This window comes from Eubalaena glacialis, chromosome 3 (genome assembly GCF_028564815.1).
Source record: "Eubalaena glacialis isolate mEubGla1 chromosome 3, mEubGla1.1.hap2.+ XY, whole genome shotgun sequence".
Classification (NCBI taxonomy): Eukaryota; Metazoa; Chordata; class Mammalia; order Artiodactyla; family Balaenidae; genus Eubalaena; species Eubalaena glacialis.
Window position 1 is genome coordinate 36058256 of NC_083718.1, and position 26405 is coordinate 36084660.

The 26405-nt window shown below is 39.2% G+C and overlaps 1 protein-coding gene across 8 annotated transcripts; it reads right to left on the reverse strand.

The window, feature by feature from the left end:
- Positions 1–3166: 3166 nt before the first annotated feature.
- TMEM183A (transmembrane protein 183A) lies at positions 3167–16643 on the reverse strand. 8 transcript variants are annotated; one of them, XM_061185530.1, is made up of 8 exons: positions 16435–16641; positions 16151–16240; positions 15165–15332; positions 10527–10683; positions 9458–9638; positions 6965–7045; positions 5201–5356; positions 3167–3867 (listed from the first exon to the last, which is right to left on the reverse strand). In XM_061185530.1, exons 1-8 carry the CDS (start codon positions 16541–16543, stop codon positions 3682–3684), a joined length of 1128 nt encoding a protein of 375 aa, XP_061041513.1. In that variant the 5' UTR covers positions 16544–16641; the 3' UTR covers positions 3167–3681. The 8 variants fall into 8 exon arrangements, 6 of the variants coding, with proteins under 6 accessions (XP_061041513.1, XP_061041512.1, XP_061041517.1 ...); XM_061185529.1 differs by having other exon boundaries at positions 10527–10686; XM_061185534.1 differs by having other exon boundaries at positions 3773–3867; positions 5201–5348; positions 16435–16643.
- Between the last annotated feature and the right edge of the window lie 9762 nt (positions 16644–26405).

Genomic DNA, 26405 nt, shown 5'->3' on the forward strand with positions numbered 1-26405 from the left:
GAGCAACGTGGGAAGGAATAAGACCCCCGGGAAGAGCGAAGACCTCAGTACCTCTTGTGCCAAAGGAGCGGACCTGGCCCAGGCGCTTCTTCTCTGACTCTCCTGGAGGGGAAATGAGGGCGCAGTCCATCCAGTTCCCACCGGGAGAGTTGCCAACTCAGCCCCCCCTCCCCCAAGCTGATGGAGCTGAAGGCGAACTCCACGCCCTCCCCGCAAATCGGGCATCGTCCCCCCCCATTCTCACCTCCAAGGGCACAGGGCACTGCAAAGGCTGGTGAGGGGCGGCAGAAGAAGCAGTAGCGAAGTCTAAAGGAGACGACACATTTGAGTAAAAAGATGCTGTTTCCCAAGAACCGCTAGACTGAGACCCCCTCCCCAAACTGTGAGGGGAGCTGGAAGTGGGAAAAAGAGGCATCCTTCCCCAACCCGGGCTCTGGACGCTCACCTGCCTGCAATCACTGAAGGCCGGGCAGCTCGTATCCGAGCAAGTAGCCACCCCGGACCCCGGGAGCCCGACGCGTCCTAGGGAGCCGAGCAGGCGCGGACGTAGATGCAGCCTCCACCAGCGCCGTGGCGCCCCTCCTCAAGGTCCCACCCCCTCCTTCTACTGACAGTCCCTGGCCCCACCTCAAGGGCGGGGCCTGACCGACTCCCTCGAGGCCACGCCTCCGCCCCCGGCGCTCCCTCACACGTGACACAGGAGCCTCTTTGATGCTGCGCGCCATCTTGGTTCTGCCCGGAGGGTCCCTTACGAGGTGGCGGAGAGCCGAGGTTTTTACCCAACGCCAGTAAAGTTTCAGAGCCCAGCGGAGTCCTGCCTCCTTCCCTGTGAGGTACAGCACATATCCCTTTGAACTTACCTTTGTCTCTAACCACCTGCTCTCGAATTTGGCCTCAGTACTGGCCTTGTAATTGTTTGCCAATGGTGTCACCTTTCACACTCCCTTGCGCCCATTTACTACTTTTACTCTGGTTGCACCCATTTTTTAAGTGGAGAAACTTAATCCAGATACATTTCCATAGGGTGCACTTCAGTGAATTGTGTTGCTTGCCTGAATTCAGGTATTTGGCTGTGCTAACACTTACTATAAAATGAAATGTTTGTCTATTATATATACATAGTATGAAGACAGTCTCAATGCCAAAATTCATGACAAATTTTGGTTAAATCTGTACATTTTCTTGAATTGCTCCTTACCCTGTCACCTGTGGCTATTAATGCATCTTTCCCATCTGGTTTGTGAAGTATCATCACAGTGCCCCTTTACAATACCCAGTACACACTGCTAGAAGTGTGAAGGATTTTTATATACATGCCATGTGTACAGACTTATACACACACATGTTCTGTATCAGCAACAAATGCTGTAGTTGAGATCAGTGGCACATATAACCATTAATTAATTAATTTTTTTCTTTCCCCCAATATATTCACCTTTTGGCTTAGTTTCCTTGTATCTTTGGTAGAAGGCAGGAAAATCTGAGTAATTCTGATTTATTTGAGGGGTAAGAAATGAAGCTAAATATTTTGCTTGTCTGACCCTTAGAGCAAAATCAAGGTACATATTTAAGGAAGTGACAAGTACAAAGCAGTTTTTACAAAAGCAGTCCAGAAAGTTCCAACTCTTCTCCAGGTAGTTTCAGGTTCTCATCAAAAGGAAATGCCTGAGACACTTCATATCCTTTCACTAATAAAACAGGAATCATCCTAGAAAAGGCAACTCAGTCAGTGCAGAGGGAAGGCTGAAGCCATGATAACCTTTGATAACATACTTTACCAACTGTTTGTCAATCTTATACTAAAAGAACAGCTGAGGCAATATCATCATACCATGGAGTTTCATACAAAAACTAGGAAGTTCAGTCAGAACACAATTATTAAGCCAAATTTATTTCACTCCCCTTCTAAAAGTAACTCCTAAATGGGGGACACAAAATCCACCAGGACAACTCCCTTCTGCTCCATGGCATCTTTAATTCAGGGAACTAGGGACTGTGTGCTTCTCTCCTCCTGCCTCAAAGAGGCAACTTCTGATTGTAGAGATGGTGCTTATTGTTCAGGGTTTTTTTGTTTTTATCATTTAACTGCCCAAATTCTGGTTTTCACTGACCCAGGCTCACTTTCTGTGTGAACAGCTTTAGTACCACCCTCAGTGCAGGGTAAGGTTAGCTGTTAGCAGCTGTATTAAGCAGATGCTTCCTAAGAATATTCTTTAAATAGCAGGGGGTAGGGAGAATGGTAAGGAAAAAACAACACACTAATTTAGCAGTCAAGCTCATGATAATAACTACCCCCATGAGATCTTCATGTTGAAAGAATATGGTCGTAATGCCCACCTCTAGCTAATATCCAGCTCCCTAGCTAATTTGGGTGGGGGGCAGGTGGGAGGAGACAAGCAGCAAACTTATCTTGTTAGCAGAAACAAAACAAAAACATGATCCTCTTCTCAGAGTACACAAGCTATAAGCAAGTCCTCTCACCAAGAGAACATGAGCATTTCTGCAGGGATAAAAGGCCAAGCTCTCATAGGCAGCACAGGGCAGAGCAGAGCAAAGGAGTCACTAAATTCTTATAGTGCAGGAGTCTGGTTTCAATATGAGAATGCAATTTTTTAATGACCTTCATAATAAATGCCTAACAATTCAATGAAAATATCACTATCCTTCCTGCAATAACTGTCTTGATTTGTTTTACATTTTACTTGGAAACACATATTTAAAAGATTCTTTCATCAATCTTATATACCTTTAAGGCTGATTAGGGATAAGGTATACCACAATCAACTTTTTACTCACCCTTTTACTCTTTCTATCTATGTACACTCTGCCTGCTCCCCTGTGCCACCATCTACCACAAGAATAATGAGACTGACCTTTTTAATTGTGGCACAGCAAAAGGACCTGGGTCAGAATTCTGGCTCTGCCACTTATTGGATAGTATGACCTTGGGTAAGTCACTGATTCAGCTTTTTCAGCCAGAGAATGGGAATAGTATCACCTACCTTGCAGCATTGTGAGAACTAGAGATATTATGAAAAGTTCCTAGTGTAGCACAAAATTATCATTACTATCAGCTTCATGCAAAAAAAATACCTAAAATCCAAAACTGGCAAAAAAATATTTATGTGACAAATATTTTTAAAGAAAGATACACAAGTCAATCTCATAAGATTATGAAAACCCTGTCACCTGCTTTATTTCTAGAGAGGGGTAAAGGGAGAAGAGGAAATATTCACTTGAATTTGAGGGGCAGCTAAATTGGAAGCAACAGTAGCAACAATTTTAGGCCTCTAAGGTTACTCTGATCCATAAGGGAATGCTGAAATTTCCTTGTTTGGAGATTTAAGAGTTTAATTTTCCCCTAAAGCGAGATCATCCACTTTGGCTGGGATAAAAGAATAAAGAACAACAAACTCAGTAGCACCAAATGGGGTTTAACACAGAAAATAGGGCCAGGTTTCACTTTTCAAATGCAAAATTTTACATTAAAATATGTTTATAAATCATAATGTTTTTACTCCTGATTCAATCCTTCTCCTTCCCCTAGCAGGAGCCCCAGAAACCTGAAGAGCATGTGCATTACTGACCAGATATACAATCCAGCTGCCCCTTCCAAACTGGAATCTGATTACAAATGGACTGGCCTAGCTCAGGGCTGCCCTCAGTGATGGGAAGCAGTATCTATGCTCTTAGGGAGAATGGATACTGAGGATGCCACCAGTCAAAAAGTCGAACGCTGTGCACTGGGTCCAGGATGACTTGCACACCCTGTTCACTGCGCAATTTCCGACCTCCATGGACAGGAGAATCTTGGAACACCAGTCTCACTCGATGATGCCGCATGTCCGTGCTCACATTGATAGTAAACTGGGAGGGAAAAATAAATTCAGTACTCAAATTAAACAACCTTGTTTTCCTATGACTCACTCTAAAATGAGACAATCTAGACAACTGACATGAACTAGGCCACAAAATAATCTCTTAGTTATACCAACAGCACTATACTATCTTTTTTTGCAAAGATATTAAAAATTAAGGGTGATTTTTATAAGTTTTTCTTAGCTTCATATATTTAAACTGTGCTAAAGAAAGCCTCTCAAATGGCTGAACAAATTAGGATACATGCACAAAGACTACCTTAATGACAATTTTAAAAAACTGGATTAGAGCTATAAGAGATGACTTGAAGGGATTCTGATGAGATATTGTTGAGCAAGTTAAGCAAGATGCATGAAACTGATCTGATCACATTGTTTTGGAAAATAAACCACAAAATCTCTAAATATGTTTATGTATATGTAAATCTGTATAGAATTCTACGAGTAGGAAGTATATGGAGTATAAGTATATAAATAAGTCATTAATGTGGCTTAATGAGAGGTGCTTACAATAAAAACAGATATATGACATAATCTCAATTACACAAAATTATTTAAGAGAGTGGGTGTATACATGTATTGAATATATATTAACAGATACATTAAAGAACAGTTCCCCAAAAGTTAACTGCAATTATAGGATAGCACAAGTCTAAGTCACCTTCACTGTCTCAATGTGTTTATGTATTATTTAAATTCTTCACATGAAGTATGAATTATTTATTTTACCATTAAAAAAAGAATAAAGCTATTTTCAATGTGGAGGGGGAAACATATCTCTGAACATAAGCCTAAAATACAGAGAAGATAAATTACATGAACTCTCCAGTTGCCAATCCAGTTAAAAATGTTAAAAACATGGAAAATACACCAGAAGCATATTTGTTGTTTACTAATCTAATTCTTAGCTAAACCTTGAATAGTCAGAGCATCACACAAAAGACAGAGCTGGTAACCCTACATTTTAATATTCCATTTATGATACCACATGCATGCCTCAGGTCCTGACATACAGTGTTCATGTATAAGCTTCATCATTAACCTTAACGGGATAATGTTTCTCAAACATTAATGAGCACTACACAGGAGATGCAAAAACATTGTTCACTATATAGAAGGAAACAGAAGTAAAATATTCTCAGACATAATTAACTTCTCCACAAATATGTCTGTTCCTAGTATACAAGTCTGCTTTCAGATTTTGTTTAAAATTATTCTTCAAAGATTTCTTCCTCAATGGTTAAATTTACAAATTTCTTTCAAACCCTAAGTATAGTGAGAGTCTATGAAAGAGCTGAGGATGACATCCTGTCTCCACTTACCAGGGTAAATATCATTCCCATGACAATTGGAATAAAGATGAAATTGAGGGTGGTGACCTGCAGTAGGCAGCAGTCCTGGTCTGGGTTGGTATGAACATCTTCGTACTGAATGGGAGGCTGCAATCCTCCCATACACTTGCTCTTTAATCTAGGGGACTGAAGAGAATTAAGAATTACTCTAATGGGTTAGAGGAAATGTTTATGGTTCTAAGACTCCACCAATGAAAATGCTATGGCTTAACTAAAGCTGCTGAGATCCATTTTTCTGTTATCTCTTCTCTCTTTAATATACATATCAGTTTCTATACAGATCAAGGAAAATCTGACCTTTGAAAGACATGGAAACACATTTGGATGAGAAATGTGACAGTGGGTGCTTCATTTAGATGGTGTTTCCTACCATCTGGCAAGAAATGGAAACTTATAGCTCTATCAGAGGCTCTCCAATGTTTGCGAGATCACAAATTCCTTGTGACTTGTCAGACTCCAAAGAACATCTGCTGCACAAAAAGGGATGGAAGCAGAAGTGGCCATCTAATTCCAGGCATCATAAAACAAGAGTCACAACTCTCAGAGCTAGAGGAAATCTTAGCATTCACTTTCCTGCAGCAGTTCTGGTCTTAGCTTGTATACACTGCGAAGACTGCTCCTCAGTTCCCTCCCAGAAAGGTGCTATGGTGGACTTTGTACCAACATCTAATGGATATCATAGACTGTGGACATCTTACTAAAAGCAAATGATCAGAGCCAAAATTCGTCCCTAGAACCGTGTTTTTGAAAAATCAATGTAAAAATATGATTTACTTTAAATACAAACTTATCTGGAACACACTTGTCATCAAGTGAGGGATAACTATAATTTTATTTGTAATGTGTTACCTCAGTGAGATACTAAGTAGGGGAGACAGATGGAGGAAATGAGGCTGCTGAGGACAAGAAGTAAAGACATGCAGAACAGATCTTCACTGTAGCCAAGATCTCAGGTACAGTCCAAGAAAAAGGCAGAGACAAAGGTGCAATAGTATCTACTCTTCTTATAAATAGACTCTTGGCAGTCCCTCTCCCCATGGCTTGCCCAAACTGCCTCAGATATAAAACCATATGAATTATTGTTGTTTACAAATACATTTGCTTTGAAAAACAAGAAAATTCTTAGCCAAATAACCTCAGTACATTGTTATAACAAGTTTTTCCCTTTTCCCCACTTTTAAAGTCTTCAAATATATAGAAAAGTTAACAAAACCATGCAATAAACTCCTGTATACCCTTTACCATTGGATATTTTGCCACGTTTGTTTTCTCTCCACCTCAGCTCTCATTTTATGTATATTCACATATTAAAAAAAAAAACACATGAACTCTTGGGGTGGGGGAGGCAAAGCCATTTGAAAGTAACACTGGCATTCTACCCTTATTCAACATGAATAAAGACACTTATATATAACCTCAATAACATTATCACACCTAAGAAAATTAAGAATAATTTCATATAATCTAATATCCAGAGCATACTCAAATTTCTTTAATTGTACCAAAAATGTCTTTTATTGCTCTTTGTTCATTAATCCAGGATCCACTCAAGGTTTACTCTTTGCATTAAGCTATTAAATCTTTGTGCCTCTTTCATATAAAATAGTTCTTTCTTTTCTTTTCATGACATTATATGTTTTAAAATATATTATCTGATTTTAATGAGGCAATTTTATGTCTAGTAAAATTCGAGCAAGATATTACCTGAAAAACAGAGATGATAAAAGCACACACCTGCTTTTTGAACTTGAAGTTGAATTCCCACATTGGCTCCTGTCTGTTCCCAACAATCTTTCTGCACCAGAAAAGTAAGCACTGTAAGAAAATAAAAATAACCTTTCTGTTTGCTAGCTCTAAAGCCAGCCACGGTCCCAATGCTGAGATTTTACTTTGGCACGGATAAAAACCCCCACCTCCCCCGCACCACCACCACAATTTGACACTGGTGGAACATGAAAAGAGACAATCCCAAGACTATTCAGTAAAGAGAAGAGGTACCAATATAAGTCAACCTCAGATGCTATTGAGGTCAACCCCTACTGTTCTCATCTTTAAAGACAGAAACATGGTCTCTAGAGACTGGGGCATTATCTGATTCAGCAGGCCACTCCTCTATATTAAAATATAAGGGCAGCCAGTAGCCACCAGACAAGATGATAACAAAGCCATAAGGCAGGCAGAGACAGCCAGCCCTGTACGTAATAGGAGCAAACCACTCAGGACCTTCTGGGAGCAGACAGCCGGTATGGAAACTACAGAGGTGAGCTGAATTCAGTCTAGAGTAAGCCCCTCAAGGAAAGTCAGGCTACAGCTAGGGTTAACACAAGAAGTTAAGTACCTCCCAGGGGATAAGGGGTGGGTCGTCCGCCGTGCCAGCTGTCCTGCCCTTCAGACATGCCCTGTACGTCCTGCTGTTCCATCAAAAATAATGGGCTTGGCTTTAAGGGGCAAACACTTCTGCTGCCAACACAACGGCTCCAGTGTCCCACACAAGCTATGCTACTGAAAAGAGAGAGAGGGAGAATCAAATACGAAAAGGTGGAGTCCAGGAACACGGGACAACTTCCTTTAGGCATGCTGGCAACTTCCTGAATGCCATGCGATGTGGTTATACTAGCAAGGCCATGCATGGGACACCTGCCACTGCAGGTCCCACATCCTCTTCAGAAGATCTCTAACAACAGGCACAAAAGCAGCAGACAGGTGGCCTAGCCTTCCTGTCTGGATTAAGACCTTAGTTATCACCACCTTGACTTTTAGCCACTTAAAAGTCACTTTTTTAGTCCACTTAAAAAACTTAATATACAATTATAAGAATATGAAGACATGGGTATTTTAGATTTAGGCAGTAGCACTTGCATTGTGCACTGGAGCCGCGAGGATGTGTCAAGCATGAGGAGTTTGCCCAATGCTGCTCTGCTCCCAACAATTGACTCACCCCTAGCATGGTTAGCTTTGGGATGATCCCCACCTCACCTGATACGATCAAATGTTTTTTGGGGGAGAAAAACTATAAATGTGAAATGATACACTGTCCACTCATATTACAAGGAGAAGGAATGAAATTCTACTCACCCAGCATTCTAATCCTGCCCTAAGTCCATCAGCTAGTGTGACATTAAATTGGCTCAGCCAATGGCCCTGACCACCTCAGTCTGCAACCCTGGGGGGAACCATGATGATCTTGAAATCAACAGTACCCTTTTAATCAATATGTATCAGGTAGAATGTTATCACACTAGAGCTGAACTAGGGGAAAAGAATCATTATGTAACATCCAAAGCATAAAAACAAAACAGAAGAGAATAGGAAGTGCTATAGAACACCAGACTTTGGGTAGGAACAGAGTAATAAAAATTATTAACAAACTCAAAAGATACAAAATTTAGACAACAGTATTAGTTGAATGAGAAAAAGGCCGAGACATCAACTTGCCTAAATAATCATATATGCTATACTAGTCTAGCTTGGCAAAGGTGTGTTCACTAGATATTTCATTATGGCAGAAAAAAGGAGAGAATGGACCAAAGGCTTATAGACCTACTTACAAATCAGAAGAATGCCAGGACCTTGAATACAATGTACAAATATAAACTACTGGGGAAATCCCAAGATATAAGGAATGGCCTAGAACACAGGAAGAATTTTAGAGGGCTAAAGTCTATGAGCGGAAGTACCTTATAGTCTCTGAAACAACCCACCCCTGAGCCTGGCAATAGTGGGCACTTTGCAAATGCTGAAGAAGTCTACACCAGAATCTTTTAAGGTTAACAAGAAAGTGGAAATCCAGATGTCAAGGTCACATTAGAAAAAGAAAATTAGTAAGTTGTTTTATATCTTTGTATCATGATTTAAAGCACCTTTTAAGAATTATAGTTTACATCTACCATTTGAGTTGTGTTCTTCCTAGCCCAAACCATCAAACCATCTAAACCATCTAAAGTGACCCAATGTATAAGGCATGAAAATAAATTAAAATAAAGAGAATAAGGAATATGCTAAAAGCACAAGAAAGCTTCAAGGTAAAGATAACATCAGCCAACCCAGCACAGCAGGAATGTCTTGGAGAAGAGATACCCACGAGCCCTGAACGTTTACATTAGTCCCTTAGCAGCCTGGTACCTACGGCCCTAGACCACCCCATCAAGGAAGCTGGAAACAAGCCATGATAACAGGCCCATTATACAAGAGTCCATTTGTTAAACCCCAACACTAATTGTCACTTACTTTGGAATTCTTTAATGTGCTAGGAGTGCTTTCTGGAATGGCTGGATTCTTGGAGATTCGAGCAGCAAATGGCTCATACATATGGTACAGAGATCGGATCACACATGCCCGGAGACAGCGCAGCTTCTCCATTGACTCTGGTCGCAGGCGCAAAGGCAGAGAGGCATCCAGCGTGTAGTGCCTAAAACATGACACATTACTCCTACCAATAAGTGACCTCTCTCTTCTGCTCTAAGCCAGTCTCCTAGGACTCCTGGGCTCAGTACAAATTTTACTATACTATTCCACTGGCCAGTAGTTAGTTTGTCCCTAGTGCTCTCACATACACACACACAAATCACTATCTCCTTCACTTCTTAGCTACTTTTGCGTCTTTGCTATGCAAAACCCAATTCATATATACCTTGTAATCCTGCACTTCTCTATTCATTTAAAAATTTTAAATCCTCACTATTTCACTTTAAAAAAGGGGCAAGTCTCTGACTTTATACCAGTACAATATACTTCAGCTGCTCAAAAAGAACCTGCACTGGGGAAGATCCACCAAGTTCTCTTGTCACATGTCTCAGAAAGTTCTCTACTCCCTGATACCTCACCATCCCCTTCCACCACATTCTTACTGACGGTTTATAATCTTCACTACACTTCTAACCCAGCATCAAAAGTTAGCCCTCTTACTAATCACATCATTCACTCCCTCTTCACCACTACAACTATACACAGAGCAGCATAACTACAAAGACTATATGATACTTCAAGATGACTAGCAAATCTAAGAAACAACAAATCCAGTTGCAAAGATAAACCGATGGGCATCTATAACTTCTGAAAATTCTAGCTAAGATAAACCGCTGAAGAAAAGTGGGTAACCATAGGGAAGACAATTACCAGATGAATTAATAATATCAATTTTAAATTAAAGAGTAGCTCAAGGAATTCAAAGCTAGGTTCATGCCCAGGCATGCAGTAGAGAAAGTGAAAAGAGGTCACCATCCAGGGAGTAGCTCCAAATCAAAAACAACAAGAAATAAGCAACGCAGCTAACACAGTGAGCTCTCTGTGGTCGCACCTTCGGTACAACCTGGTCCAAAAGGCAGCAGTGCAAGTGACAGTCCAGGCATTCTTACAAATCAGGGAAAAATTCACAATGTCCTCAGGACGGATATAGGAGGCCAGCAAGAGCCAAATATCCATGGGATACTCTTCTCCTCCAGCCCCATCCAGATCTTCTGAAACAGAAAAAAGAACTATAACTTTTGACCTTCTATTATATGCACATATAAAGATCCCCAATCATTTCAATTCTCCCAGGGCTTGCACAGTTAAGAAAATGGTTTAAATAGACCCAAGGAAGCCTCTCAAACTCATCATTTCCTGCTTATTCTAGCTGCTGAAAACTTTTGTTTCCTGTTGCCCAAGTGAATAGGTCTTGTTCTTAAGGCCTTTATTTAACCACTATTTACATACTATTTTGAAGTTTTCAAAGTACCTTTGCATACATTATATCATTCAACTATAATAATTTTTCAGTGGAAATAAGGAAAGTATTACTGTGTCCATTTTACTATAAGAAAACAGAACCTTGCAAGTATTCAAGGTAAACAGAACCCAGTTTTCTCCAAAGTCCAGCTTTTCACTATAAATTCTGCCCTTGATTTCCCTTGCAGTTCCCATCCACCAAACATTTTCTTCAATTCAGTCATTTAAAAAATAAAACTGATTTTAAGATGGTATGAAGAAACCTCAAAGTACAAACTAACTTAAAAAACCAAGTAAGTTACAGTGTAATTTCATTACTCAGTAATTGCCTTAGATATGTTTCTTTTCTTCTGGTTTCTTCTTGTTTCATTGTCAGCTTGATCTACAATTCTGGCCACAAGCATCCAGTATTCAAGGATACCCTGTGATGATGTATCCCCACCTCTTCCTCCTTCAGACCTCATTAGTGTTAATTCTCTTGACCCTGAGGTCCACAATACATGTCAGGTTCAAATAAAAATTCACACTCCACAGAGATACCAGAATCTGGGCTAACCGTAAACTTTAACTGAGACTTAGTTATATAGCTATCCAAAACACAGCTTTCTTCTTTCTGTTTCCGGAGCAAAAAGCCCCTACAACTACCTCCCTGAAGCTGCCTCTGCTTTTCTAGCTGCTTCCTGCAGCTCTATGACTCAATCAGGTTCTTGCATTAGGTTCTTCATAGCAGAGACCAATGCTTCTAAAACAACATCGTCTTTTCTGGTTCTTACGCTTCTTGAAATCTCCAGTAACTATTTAAGGCTCAGCCTACCACATTTGGGGCCCCCTTCTCCCACATTAAATCTCTCTCTAAAAGAGAAGGCAAACAACTATCAGAATTTCCTCCACTGAGACCCATGAGGACTTTTACAAAGCAGAGTACTATTAAAATTTTTCTGTCTTTGGGGACAAAACTCAGTAATTATAAAAATTGCCAATGTTTTACACACAATTATTAAGAAATTTCAAAACGTAGGAAATGGAATCAGTAAAGGAAAGCTTCATGGAGATAAGTTATGAAGGGCAAAAAATTTGATACTCATAGGTTAAGGGGAAAAGTATTCCAAATGAAATAAACAGCTAACATGAAGCCTGGATATTTAAAAAAACAAAACACATGTGAGGGCAATAAAGAGACAAGTCTAACAAGATTTTGATGATATTAAGAAATTACTGTTGGGCTTCCTTGGTGGCGCAGTGGTTAAGAATCTGCCTGCCAATACAGGCCACACGGGTTTGAGCCCTGGTCCGGGAAGATCCCACATGCTGCAGAGCAACTAAGCCCGTGTGCCACAACTACTGAGCCTGTGCTCTAGAGCCTACAAACCACAGCTACTGAACCCGCGTGCCACAACTACTGAAGCCGGCACGCCTAGAGCCCATGCTCAACAAGAGAAACCACCACAGTGAGAAGCCTGTGCACCTCAATGAAGTATAGCCCCCGCTTGCTGCAAGTGGAGAAAGCCCACGCGCAGCAATGAAGACCCGACACAGCCAAAAGTAAATAAATAAATTTAAAAAAATAATAATAAAGTAGCTTTAAAAAAAAAATTACTAACTTTTTTAGATGTGATAATTTTTTTAAGAGCATTTATCTTTTGGAGATAACTACCAGAATATTTACAGATATAAAAATGGAATATCTGGAAATTGTTTCAAAATAATCAAGTGTGTATGGGGTGTGTGTGTGTGTGTGAGTGTGTGTTGAGGTGGGGATGAGTGGGTAGTGGCTGAGACAAAAGTGACCATGAGTTGATAACCTGAAGCTATGTAATAGCCACACTGGATTCATTACACTATTCTCTCTTCTTTTGTATATGTTTCATTTTTAAAAAGCTAAAAGAAAAAAGAGGGGGAAAAAAAAGACCAGTTTGATGAGAATGAAGGACCCTAATGGGGATAAAGTGGAGCAAGGAAGTAAAAGATGAATTATAGCTAAGAGTTTGTAAACCACAAATCATGTATCTGATAAGTGACTGGTCTCCTGAATACATTAAGAATTCTTACAACTCAGTAATAAAAAGATAACCTGTATTTGTTTGCTAACACATATATATGGAATCTAAGGGGAAAAAAAAAAAAAGGTCATGAAGAACCTAGTGGCAAGACGGGAATAAAGACACAGACCTACTAGAGAATGGACTTGAGGATATGGGGAGGGGGAAGGGTAAGATGTAATAAAGTGAGAGAGTGGCATGGACATATATACACTACCAAACGTAAAATAGATAGCTAGTGGGAAGGAACCGCATAGCACAGGGAGATCAGCTCTGTGCTTTGTGACCACCTAGAGGGGTGGGATAGGGAGGGTGGGAGGGAGGGAGATGCAAGAGGGAAGAGATATGGGAACATATGTATATGTATAACTGATTCACTTTGTTATAAAGCAGAAACTAACACACCATTGTAAAGCAATTATACTCCAATAAAGATGTTAAAAAAAAAAAGATAACCTAATGTAAAAATGAGCGAAGAATTTGAATAGACATTTCTCCAAAGAAGATATACGAAAGGCCAATAAGCATATAAAAGACGCTCAACATCATTAGCATGCAAATCAAAACCATGAGATTCCACTTTACATCAACTAGAATGCCTATAGTTTAAAAAGTTAGACAATAACAAGTGTTGAGGAGGATGTGGAGAAACTGTAACTCTCATTCATTGCTGGTGGGAATATAAAATGGAAACTTCATAAAAAACTTGGCAGTTCCTCAAAAAGTTAAACATAGTTACCATGTGATCCAGCAATTTCACTCCTACCGGACAGAAATGAAAATATATGTTCACACAAAAACTTGTCCATGAGTGTTCATAGTAGCATTATTTATGATAGTCAAATAAAAAGCAATAAAAAGGAATAAAGTACTGATATATACTACAATATGGATGAACCTTGAAAACATTATGCTAAGTCAAAGAAGCCAGACGCAAAAGACCACATATTATATGATTTCGTTTATATGAAATGCCCGGAATAGGCAAATCTATAAGGACAGAAAGTAGATTGGTGGTTGCCTGGGGGAAGGGATGGGTGGGAGAGAGTGTTGGGAGGGAATGAGGAATGATACTAATCGATTTGAGTTGATAGAAATGTTCTAAACTTAGATCATGTTGATGGCTACACAACTCTGAGAACATACTAAAACTACTGCATTGTACACTTTAAAGGGATGAATTTTATCTCAATAAAGATGATTTAAAAGTCTGTAAGCTCTTCTGTGGAATGTGCTCAAAACCAAAAAGGAAAATCAAGAGAAATATCTAATACAATGGTGATGATGAGTAGGGATTTAAAGCAAGAAATTAAGGAACAAAGAAGTGTGAGGAATGTCTATTAACATTCTTGGTTCCGGAAAAGAGCGGTATCACTGACAATAATTGGTATAACTTCAAAGCAAAGACAGTTCATTGATTCATTAATTTATTGATTATTTCAATATATTTTAACATATGCAAGAGTCTGTCATCTGATTCTCAAGTATAGGTGAAAGTTCTCACAGATCTGAGACCAAAAATACACATATCATTTATTACATTAGTTTCCTCCTAACTCTAGCTGATCATCAGAACCACTTTAGCTTTAAGAATTCTGGGCTCTACCCCAAGAGTCTGATTCCTTAAGTCTGGAGCAAACCAGTGAATGATGGGTTGGCACACTGTATACCATTAGTTTACCTTTCTTTGTTTCATTTGTGTAAGTTTTATTGCCACTAATACATAAATATCACACATTTTTCTATTTCCTACAGTACCTACTAGACATAAAGCAGGCATTAACAATTACAGAGCACTTAAAAGTCCACGATAATAATCTAACTTTAGCTGAAATGAAATTGGTTACATACAATCCACATATTTGGAAGAGAGAACATTTTTGTCACAACTCTGCTTCCTTACACATTCAGAAATCCAGAAATGCAAAGGCTTTTTGTTTTCCTGTTGCTACATGGATTTTACCTGATAATGATATGTTCTCAATGAATGGCTACTACTGTTACCAATCTCCTTTCCTCTCAACTTTAGATATAAGTAGAAAGCCCTGGTATATTAAAGTTCTGTCCCACTACAAAGATCCAAACTCTGGTTCTCCACTGGTATCACCTCTTGTGCTACTGAGAAAGTGACAGCTTCAAGTTATCACCACAGATAGGACTAATAATCCAAAAGAGAGCGAGCCCTGTACCTTTGTGCCTCTTGCTTTTCTTTTTTCTGGAGGCAGTTCTCTCATGGATGCTTTCCTCCTGGGCATCAATCTCATCACTGCTGTCGATGATGTCACAGGGCTCACCAGCCCCAGAAAGAGCTTCTACTGCAGGAACCTGGGAGGCTTCCAAGCCACAAAGAGATTTTACTAGAAGAAAATAAGAAGAGAATGAGATGGCAGAGTACCATGGCTTAGGCAGGATATCAGCATCCATAAGGAAAAGAAAAAAAAGCAAAAGCAGTGTGAGAGTCTGCTAAAGGAAACTGAGAACCTTAGGAAAAAAAAAATAGCATTTTAAACACAAAAAATTGGAAAGTAATGAGCAAACTGACTCCAAAGTTGCAGAAACTGCTTCAGACCTGAAGAAAAAGGGAGTGAATTGTTCTCCACTATAAACCCTTCAGGGTAAAAGCAAAAGGTGAACGCTATTTTCATTTGCATAAATTCTGAGGAGCAGTGTTTGAGAGGAATTAAACCCAATTTAACCTTATTCCTGGGCTGGAGACAGTACATATCATGAAAACACAAGTTTCAAGGACCCCTGAGTAAGAAGCTTGAAAGTAAGAGAAGCATGAGAAAAGGAAAAGAATACTTCAAGGTTATTACACAAAGACGCAAACAGCAGAGTTAAGTGGAGAATATACGTGAACAGGAATAAGATTAATAACCAGGAAGAAAGCAGTGGAAACCACAGAAGAGTACGCAAAGTTTTTTTGTTTGTTTTTTGTTTGTTTGTTTGTTTTTTATGGTAAGACAGAAATAAAATATTTCTGCTACAGAAACTGCTACTGCTCTTGGCTAATCCTTCCCCTCCCCTGAATATATGAGTAACCATCGAGGAGAGCAAACACGTTTACGGGAAGATGCCTAAAGGATTTCAAGAAAAACACTGAGGCAGAATCCCAGGAAAATAAAGCACCTAGTACTCTCTTCACTGAGTCTGAAAAGACTCGTCGGAAGCCTACCTTCCTGCTGAACAGCATTGGCGACGGCTTTCTTGACCCTTCCAGACCTCACGACGGCCGGATCCGAGTTGGCATAATCCGCCACGGTCACTGAAACACAGCACCAAACCTCAAAGGAGGAGGCCTTCTCTCCTCAGCTTCCTCCCCACCAAGATTTCCTGCTCACTCCAAGTCCCCAGTCCAGCCGCCCTCCCGTCGCCGGCAGGCGAGCACTCGCCTCGGTGCTGTCCAGCCCCCTCCCTGCTTCCAGCCCCAAGCCTTTCAACGCCCCCGCCCTTGCCCACCTCGCCCAGAGCAGGCGTCTTGGGCCCGGAACTTGAGTCGCTTTCCTCTCTTGGGCATGGCGACTGTGTCGGGGCGAGGCCGGGTTAGCGGGCCAGGACCCCGGGCCATGTTTCGGGCCAGAGACTGGGAAGCAGGAGCCAAGGGCCAACTCCGCCCGGCTCCGCAGCCATCCCGCTCCAGGACCGCAGCTCTCGCGAGGCTTAGGACAGGGCTCCGCATCGCACTGGCGGCCAACTCCCCTCTTCAGAAACCAATCACCACCTGGTCTAGGGAGTACGTCATCACCCAGCGCCTAAGGATCGACCTGCGTCTGGTTCCCTAAGGGTAGGTGACTGTTCTGGGCAGTGTGGGTTTTTAATCATACGTCTTGTAAGGTGATTTGGTGTCTCAGACCCGAAACCCACAACCCCGTTGATTAGAACTGAGTTTACATTATGGTCTCCCCGGTTTTTCTGCTACTGCCTCTGTCCACACTCCAGGTTCACTTCAGTATCCCAAAAGCACATCTATTGTCATCTTCGTGCTCCATCTCTCAGGCCACGTAGACATAGTCCAACATGGGTCTAAAAGAGTCTTCACTCTAATTTCTTATACAAAAGCTATAAATTTCTGAATTCTCAAAGCTGGGGGAGGGGTTCTTAAAAGTTTATTAATTTACCACCATCCTCCAAACTTAATACTAGAAAGATCGATGAGGAAAGAATGGTGTCTTTCCTTTGTATTGAGAGAAAAGACCGAGCGAAGGTTACAGAACTGTGAGGGAGCAGGATCCTGGTCTAGTATCACCAGTACGAATAAGTTATTGTGTGTCCTAAGTTAGGTTCTTTGTCCTTCTAAGTTCTTTGCAGCTCCCAAAAGGTGCTAATCCCTGGCTTGAGAAGCATGGTACTTAGGGACCAGGAATCCAAACTGTTGGACCCATCAGACAGTGCCACCCTAACATATTTAGAAACAGACTTCTGTTTTTAATTACTTAATACATAGACATTCATTAGGCGCAAACCACTGGCCTTTTACTAACATCGTGTAACGGAGTATCACTAGAGATGGTGCTAATAGGGTTGAATCAATTAGGAATTATAATTGAAACTGAGTAATTGATAATAGTCGTGAACTATTCAAATTTATCTAAAGTTATAACATGAACAAGGGTCTAATAGACTGAACTAAAAGGAAATTGTTTCAAATAATTTTTCCATGATTGATGTTTGTAGTCAAAACACAGCTGGTAAAGCACCAAGGCTTCTCATTTCACAACATTAATAAAAAGTTCATAACACCCACATGCAAGTATATTTCTGCTAATGTGGTACCCTGTTGAAAACACCGAGGCATTGAGACTCTGGAGGAAATCAAAGGTGCAAAAGAAATAAACCCTATTTTTATGCCGTCACTATCGGAGACTTAAAGGTTTTAACTGAAACATTCATTTTCAACCTTATAATTACTATTTTAATTCATTGGAATGAAAGAAGTGCTAACCCCAAAACTGTTTATCTTTCAAATTTCAAGAATATGAAGATCTAAAGCAAAGCCCCTCTTAAGTCCTTTGGCCACATTAGTGGAACCAAACACATGTAAATCTTTTATTTCACCTTTTACTAAAAAGCAGCAATTTTTAATTAATGACACTGCTAGATTCCAAACTCAAAGATACACATTCTTTCTAGAAAGACAAGTTGTAAAAGTTACTAAAAGAGCTGTTATGTTTTTGCAAGTTCCAAAAAGAATTTTATTGAAAATTTTTATGAAAATTTCCTTCAGCTTATAGACTTTATTTGGGAATGAATTGACATCTATATACTATTGAGTCTTTCCACTCAGGAACTTGGTATGCATCTCCATTTAGTAACATCTTCTTTTATGCCCCTTAATTTGTTTTTACTCAAACTTATTGTGTATTCTTGTCAATGTTTTCTTTATCTTTTTATTGAAGTATAGTTGATTTACAATATTATATTAGTTTCAGGTGTACAACATAGTAATTCAATATCTTTATATATTATACTCCATTTACAAAGTAATGGCTATATTTCCCTGTACTGTACAATATATCCTTGTTGCTTACTTATTTTATACATAGTAGTTTGTGTCTCTTAATCTCATACCCCTGTCTTGCCCCTCCTTCTTCCCTCTCCCCATTGGTAGCCACTAGTTTGTTCTCTGTATCTGTGAGTCTGTTTCTGTTTTGTTATTACATTCGTTTTATTTTTTAGATTCCATATATAAGTGATAACATACAGTATTAGTCTTTATCTGACTTATTTCACTAGGCATAATCTCTAGGTCCATCCACATTATTGCAAATGGCAGAATTTCTTTTTTTTTTATGGTCAAGTACTATTCCATTGTGTGTGTGTGTGTGTGTGTGTGTGTGTGTGTGTGTGTGTATACACATCTTCTTTATCCATCCATCTTTTGATGGACATTTGTGTAGCTTCCATATCTTGGCTATTGTAAATAATGCTGCTGTGATAATTAGCGTGCATGTATCTTTTCAAATTAGTGTTTTCGTTTTCTTCAGATATCCAGCAGTGGAATTGCTGGATTATATGGTAGTTTGATGTTTAGGTTTTTGAGAAACCTCCCTACTGTTTTCCAGAGTGGCTGCACCAATTTAAAATCCCACCACTAGTGTACTAGCGTTCCCTTTTCCCCACATCCTTGCCAGCATTTGTTATTTATGGTCTTTTTGATGATAGCCATTTTGACAGGTGTGAGGTGATATCTCGTGGTTTTGATTTATATTTCTCTGATAATTAGCAGTGTTGAGCATTTTTTCATGTGCCTGTTAGCCATCTGTATATCTTCTTTGGAAAAATGTCTGTTCAGGTCTTCTGCTCATTTTTACATTGGGTTCTTTGTTTTTTTGATATTGAGTTGTATGAGCTGTTTATATTTTGTGGATATTAATCTTTTATCAATCATATCATTTGCATATATTTTCTCCCATTCAGTAGGTTGTCTTTTTGTTTAGTCAATGATTTCCTATGGTGTGCAAAAGCTTTTAAGTTTAACTAGGTCCCATTTGTTTATTTTGCTTTTATTTCTTTTGCCTTAGAAGACAGATCCAAAAAATATTGCTACGATTTATGTCAAAGGGTGTTCTACCTATGTCCTCTTGTAGGAGTTTTATGGTTTCTAGTCTTACATTTAGGTCTTTAATCCATTTTGAGTTTATTTTTGTATATGGTGTGAGGAAATGTTCTAATCTCATTGTTTTACATGTAGCTGTCCAGTTTCTTCAGCACTATTTACTGAGGAGACTGTCTTTTTTCCATTGTATATTCCTGCCTCCTTTGTTGTAGATTGATTGACCATAGTGTGTGGGTTTATTTCTGGAATCTTTTTTCTATTCCACTGATATATGTGTCTGTTTTTGTGCCAGTACTGTGCTGTTTTTATTACTGTAGCTTTGTAGTATGAACGGAGTCAGGGAGTGTGATACCCCCAGCTTTGTTCTTTTTTTCTTCAAGATTGCTTTGGCAATTTTGTATCTTTTGTGGTTCCATATAAATTTTAGGATTATTTGTTCTAGTTCTGTGAAAAATGTCATGGGTATTTTGATAGGGATTGCATTAAATCTCTAGATTGCTTTAGGTTGTATGGACGTTTTAACAATATTATATCTTCCAATCCAAGAACACAGAATATCTTTCCATTTCTTTCTATAATTTTCAAATTCCTTCATCAATAATTTATAGTTTTCAGAGTATAGGTATTTCATTCCTTGGTTAAGTTTATTCCAAGGTATTTATTCTTTTTGATGTGATTGTAAATGGAATTGTTTTCTTAATTTCTCTTTCTGGGAAATTATTAGTATACAGAAATGCAACAGATTTCTGTCTATTAATCTTGTATCCTGCAACTTTACCGAATTTGTTTGTTAGTTCTAGTGGGTTTTTGGTAGAGACTTTAGGGTTTTCTATATATGGTATCATTTCATCTGCAGATAGTGACAGTTTTAAGAATTCCTTTCCAATCTGGATGCCTTTTATTTCTTTTTCTTGTCTGATTGCCATGGCTAGGACTTCCAATCCTATGTTAAATAGAAGTGGCAGGAGTGGGCATCCTTTTCTTATTCCTGATTTTAGAGGGAAAGCTTTTGGCTTTTCACCATTGAGTATGATGTTAGCTGTGGGTTTGTCATAAATAGCTTTTATTATGTTGAGATATGTTCCCTGTATACCAACTTCGATGAGAGTTTTTACAATGAATGGATGTTAAATTTTGTCAAATGCTTTTTCTGTATCTGTTGAGATGATCATGTGACTTTTATCCTTCATTTTGTTAATATGGTAAATCACATTGATTTGTGATTATTGAATCATTTTATTTTTTTAAAATTAATTTTATTTATTTATTTTTGGCTGCGTTGGGTGTTGGTTGCTGTGCGCGGGCTTTTTCTAGTTGCAGCGAGCGGGGGCTACTCTTCGTTGCAGTGCACGGGCTTCTCACTGCGGTGGCTTCTCTTGTTGTGGAGCACAGGCTCTAGGCGCTTGGGCTTCAGTAGTTGTGGCACGTGGGCTCAGTAGTTGTGGCTCTCAGGCTCTAGAGCACAGTCTCAGTAGTTGTGGCACATGGGCTTAGTTGCTCTGTGGCATGTGGGATCTTCCCGGACCAAGGCTCGAACCCGTGTCCCCTGCATTGGCAGGCAGATTCTTAACCACTGCGCCACCAGGGAAGCCCGCGATTATTGAATCATTCCTGATTCCCTGGAATAAATACCACTTGATCATTGGTGCATGATACTTTTTATAGGTTATTGAGTTTGATTTGCTGATAATTGTAGAGATTTTTTTGCATCAGAGATATTGGCCTGTAATTTTCTTTTTTTTTGTAGTGTCTTTATCTAGTTTTGGTATCAGGGTAATGGTGGCCTTATAGAATGAATTTGGAAGTGTTCCATCTTCTTCATTTTTGGAATAGTCTAAAACTTATAGGTATTAGTTCTTCTTTATATGTTTGGTAGAGTTCTTCTGTAAAGCCGTTGGATCCTGGACTTTTGTTTGCTTGTTTTTGTTGTTTTGTTTTGTTTTGTTTTTGTTTGTTCATTTGTTTTTACTGATTCAATTTTACTCCTAGTGATTAGTCTTGTCAGATTGTCTATTTCTTCCTGATTCAGTCTTGAAAGGTTGTATGTTTCTAGAAATTTGTCCATTTTTTCTAGATTGTCCAATTTGTTGGCATATAACTGTTCATAGTATTCTCATGATGTTTTGTATCTGTGTGGTATTGGTTGTTATTTCTCATCTTGTTTGTTTAGGTCCTCTCTCTTTTCTTCTTGGTGAACCTGGCTAAAGGTTTATTAATTTCGTTTGTCTTTTCAATGATCCAGCTCTTGGTTTCTTTGATATTTTCTGGGGTTTTTAGTCTCTGTTTTATTTATTTCCTCACTGATCTTTATTGTTACCTCCCTCCTGCTGACTTTGGGCTTTGTTTGTTTTTCTTTTTCTAATTCCTTTATATGGAAGTTGAGGTTGTTTATTTGAGATTTTTCTTATTTCTTGTGATAGGCCTGTATTTTTATAAACTTCCCTCTTAAAACTGCTTTTGCTGCATTCCATAGATTTTGGAAAGTTGTTTCCATTTTCATTTGTCTTGAGGTATTTTCTGATTTCCCTTTTGATTTCTTCATTGACCCATTGGTTTTTTAGTAGCATGTTGTTTAATCTCCACTTGTTTGTTCTCTTCCCATTTTTCTTCCTGTAATTGATTTCTATTTTCATACCACTGTGGTTGGAAAAAATACTTGATATAATTTTTATCTTCTTAAACTTGTTGGGACTTATTCTGTGGCCTAGCATGTGCTGTATCCTGGAGAATGTTTTTTCTTTTTGCTGTTCTAATTGGGTGATTTCCATTATTCTATCTTCCAGATCACTTGTGCATTATTTTGTATCACAAAGACTGCTGTTCCTTTCTTCTAATGTGTTTTCATTTCAGTTATTGTATTCATCTGTTCTGACTGGTTCTTTTTATTTATATTTTATAGTTCCTATTTAAAATTCTCACTATGTCCATCTATTCTTTTTCCCAATTCCATTAGCATTCTTATCACTAATGCTTTGAATTCTTTATCGGTAAATTGGTTATTTCTGTCCATTTGTTGTTTTTTCAGGGTTTTTCTCTGGCTCTTCAAATGAGACAAATTCCTCTGTCTTCTCATTTTGCTTATCTTTCTCTGTCTCTATGAAATTAAGTGAAACAGTTACCTATAGCAGTCTTGAAGGAGTGTCCTTATGTAGGAGCTTCCCTATAGTCTGTGTGTGTCCAGTGGCTTTGGTGGGAGAGTTGTATTTGACATGAACACAAGTCCTGTCTTTCCTCAGGATGTGCTGGCAGCTATCACCTTGGTAAGAAGTGGGGCTGAAAATAGAAGGGCTAGGGCCAGAGTTGGGTGTGAGGCGGGACTTTCTCTCTGCTTAGTGGCTGTCACTGCCCTGTTGGGGGTGGGGTCAGGTCCCAAGCTACTGGAGCAGAATCCCTGAGGGTCAGTTCCAAGCTGGGTCAGTTCCCTTTAAGTGCGTGCTCTTCCCCCTCCCAGCACTGGAACCCTCGCCCCAGAGTGGAGCAGTACTGGAGCATGAGGGGTTGGTGTGGGTATCTGGTGAGGGTCAAGCATGGTGTGTGGCTGTCTGGCTGCTGTCAGAAATCGAGACTGCCTCTGATGGGCTGCCTTTTGCAATCATCTGTAATGGCTGCCCCCTCCCTGCTCAGATGCTGCTTTTGGTTTGAACTACTTCGGCATCTCACAGCCAAGCCTTTTCCTTAGTCATGGCAGCCCTTGCTCCAGTGTGGAACTGCAAAGCCAGGTAAGTGGTGCTGGAGTGTTCACTCGGCTCAGGCTGGGGCAGGTACCAGGGCGGTTACAAGACACCAGTCAGCCACTCAAGCAGTTTCAGTCTGCCCTCTCTGCCCTGCTTTGGAAGCAAGCAAGTGTTTATGCACTCCTCAGCAGAGTCTGGGCTTCCCACAGCCCTCCTGTTAGTCTCACTGGTCCTCCAATCAGCCAAGGGGGCTCATCATCCTTTTGTTGGATTTGAGTGTTGGGGCACCCAGTGTGTGGCTCAAAACACTCACTCTTTAGGGAGGGTCTCCACCTGTGTAGTCTCTCTTTTACTCTGAGTCCTCTCCCAGGGGCACGGATCCTGACCTGATTGCTTTTCTTCCCTTGCTACCCAATTCTGTGTGATCTTTCTTAAAGCCTTGGTTGTGCAGGAGTCCTTCTGCTAGTCTCCAGTTAGCTTTCAGTGAGAGTTGTTCCACATATAGATATATTTTAGATGTGTTCACAGGGGCAGATGAGTTCTGCATCTGCCATCTTGATTCAAGTCCAAGGAGCCGTTTTTATTTCTTTATTTAATAAAATTATTTCTTTTTATTTAATTTGCAATACCTATCACTTCTTTTTTTAATCAGATCATATATACATATATTTATTAAAGTATAGTTGATGTATAATATTATATAAGTCTACAGGTGTACAATATAGTGATTCACAATTTTTAAAAAATAAATTTATTTATTTTTGGCTGTATTGGGTCTTCGCTTCTGCGTGGGGGCTTTCTGTAGTTGCAGCCAGCGGGGGCTACTCTTCATTGTGGTGCACGGGCTTCTCATTGCAGTTGCTTCTCTTGTTGCAGAGCACGCGCTCTAGGCATGCAGGCTTCAGTAGTTGTGGCGCGTGGGCTCTAGAGTGCAGGCTCAGTAGTGGTGGCGCACAGGCTTAGTTGCTCCGTGGCATGTGTCGCCTGCATTGGCAGGCAGATTCTCAACCACTGCGCCATCCAGAAAGCCCGCGATTCACAATTTTTAAAGGTTATACTCCGTTTATACTTATAAAATATTGACTATATTCCCTGCATTGTACAATATATCCTTGTAGTTTATTTTATATCTAATAGTTTGTACCTCTTAATCCTCTACCCTTATATTGTCCCTCCCCCTTCTCTCTCCCCACTGGTAACCACTAGTTTGTTCTCTATATCTGTGAGTCTGCTTCTTTTTTCTTACATTCACTAGTTTGTTGTATTTTTTAGATTCCACATATGAGTGATATCATACAGTATTTGTCTTTCTGTGTCTGACTTACTTCACTTAGCATAATATCCTCTAAGTCCACCCATGTTGCTACAAATGGCAAAATTTCATTTCTTTTTATGGCTGAGTAATATTCCAGTGTGTGTGTGTGTGTGTGTGTGTGTGTGTGTGTGTGTATACATACACACATACCACATCTTCTTATCCATTAATCTATTGATGGACATTTAGGTTACTTCCATATTTTGGCTATCGCAAATGATGCTGCTATGAACATTGGTGTGCATATATCTTTTTGAATTAGTGTTTTCATTTTTTTTTCTTGGATATATACCCAGGAGTTGAATTGCTGGATCATGTGGTAGTTCTATTTTTAGTTTTTTGAGAAACTGCCATCCTGTTTTCCACAGTGGCTGCACAAATTTACATTCCCACCAACAGTGGAACCCAGTGTTCGAGGGTTCCTTTTTCTCCACATCCTTGCCAACATGTGTTATTTGTGTTCTTTTTGGTGATAGCCATTCTAACAGGTGTGAGTTGATATCTCATTGTGGTTTTGATTTGCATCATTTCCCTGATGATTAGCGTTGTTGAGCATCTTTTTATGTGCCTCTTGGCCATCTGCATTTTCTATTTGGAAAAATATCTGTTTGTTTCTTCTGCCCATTTTTTGGTTTTAATTGAGTTGTTTGGTTTTTTTGATGTTGAGTTGCATGAGTTCTTTATATATGTTGTATATTAACCCCTTATCAATCATAGTATTTGCAAATATTTTCTCCCATTCAGTAGGTTGTCTTTTTGTTTTGTCCATGGTTTTCTTTGCTGTGCAAAAGTTTTTAAGTTTAAAGTCCCATTTGTTTATTTTTGCTTTTATTTCCTTTGTTTTAGGAGATGGATCAAAAAAAATATTGCTACGATTTATGTCAAAGAGTGTTTTGCCTTTGTTTTCCTCTAGGAGTTTTATGGTTTCTGGTCTTACATTTAGGTCTTTAATCCATTTCGAGTTTATTTTTGTATAGGGTGTTAGAGAATGTTTTAATTTCATTCTTTCACATGTAGCTGTTCAGTTTTCCCAGCACCATTTATTGAAGAGACTGTCTTTTCTCTATTGTATGTTCTTGTCTCCTTTGTTGTAAATTAATTGACCATAAGTGCGTGGGTTTTAGCCTAGCTATTAGGAAGAGGGTGGAAAGAGAATGTTGTTCTAAAATTTTTGTCCTCAACAAAGTGGAAAATTTAAGGACAGTACATGAATATATATAGCATTAGGATGGTATCTTTCTAGATTATACCCATCCTACTTTTTTGGTATTAAATCATCCTTTATTTTGTGCTAATAGTAAATGATAATGGTGGTGTTTGCTTTTTAAAGTCCTTTCTTGTCAAAACTTAAAAGTGGCAAATCTATATGGTTTGCCAGAATCTTCTTTTAAATTTTAACAGTCTGTGAAATTCTAAAGCCTAGGCACCATTGCTTTGGAGGCATTGGAAAATTATCCCTTCTGATTTAGAAAAATATGTAACAGTAGAATTTCCTTTCGGGGGCAGTGTAGTATAATAAAACAATATAGAAAAGTAATAGAGTGTGGATTCTGAAGCCAGACTTACCTGGGTACAGAAAAAGTATCTCTGCCACTTATTATCTGCATGACCATGGAAAAATTAATATTTAATCTCCCTGGGTTTCAGTCTCCTTTATCTATAAATTAAAGATAATAAAAACACCTGCTTCATTGGGCTACTGGAATAATTAAATTAATTAATCCATGAGAAGTTTTAAAATAATAAATCACTCAATAAATGTCAGCTATTATTATTGTGGTGGTGGTGATGGTTAAAACTGTGGTGGTAGTGGTTGTTATTTGAGGACACCTTAGGTAATTAATTTCTTTTTGCTTTTACTTCATGAAGAGAGAAAATATAGGGA

What these genes read in the sequence shown, in the direction of transcription:
- TMEM183A (XM_061185529.1), bottom strand. Translation starts at nt 16,543, where the DNA reads ATGGCCCGGGGTCCTGGCCCGCTAACCCGGCCTCGCCCCGACACAGTC. An exon ending in TGGACCAGGTTGTACCGAAG is followed by an intron (nt 9,639 to 10,526) that starts GTGCGACCACAG and finishes GTCATGTTTTAG; the next exon opens with GCACTACACGCTGGATGCCT. An exon ending in GCACATTAAAGAATTCCAAA is followed by an intron (nt 7,046 to 9,457) that starts GTAAGTGACAAT and finishes ATTTTCTTACAG; the next exon opens with TGCTTACTTTTCTGGTGCAG.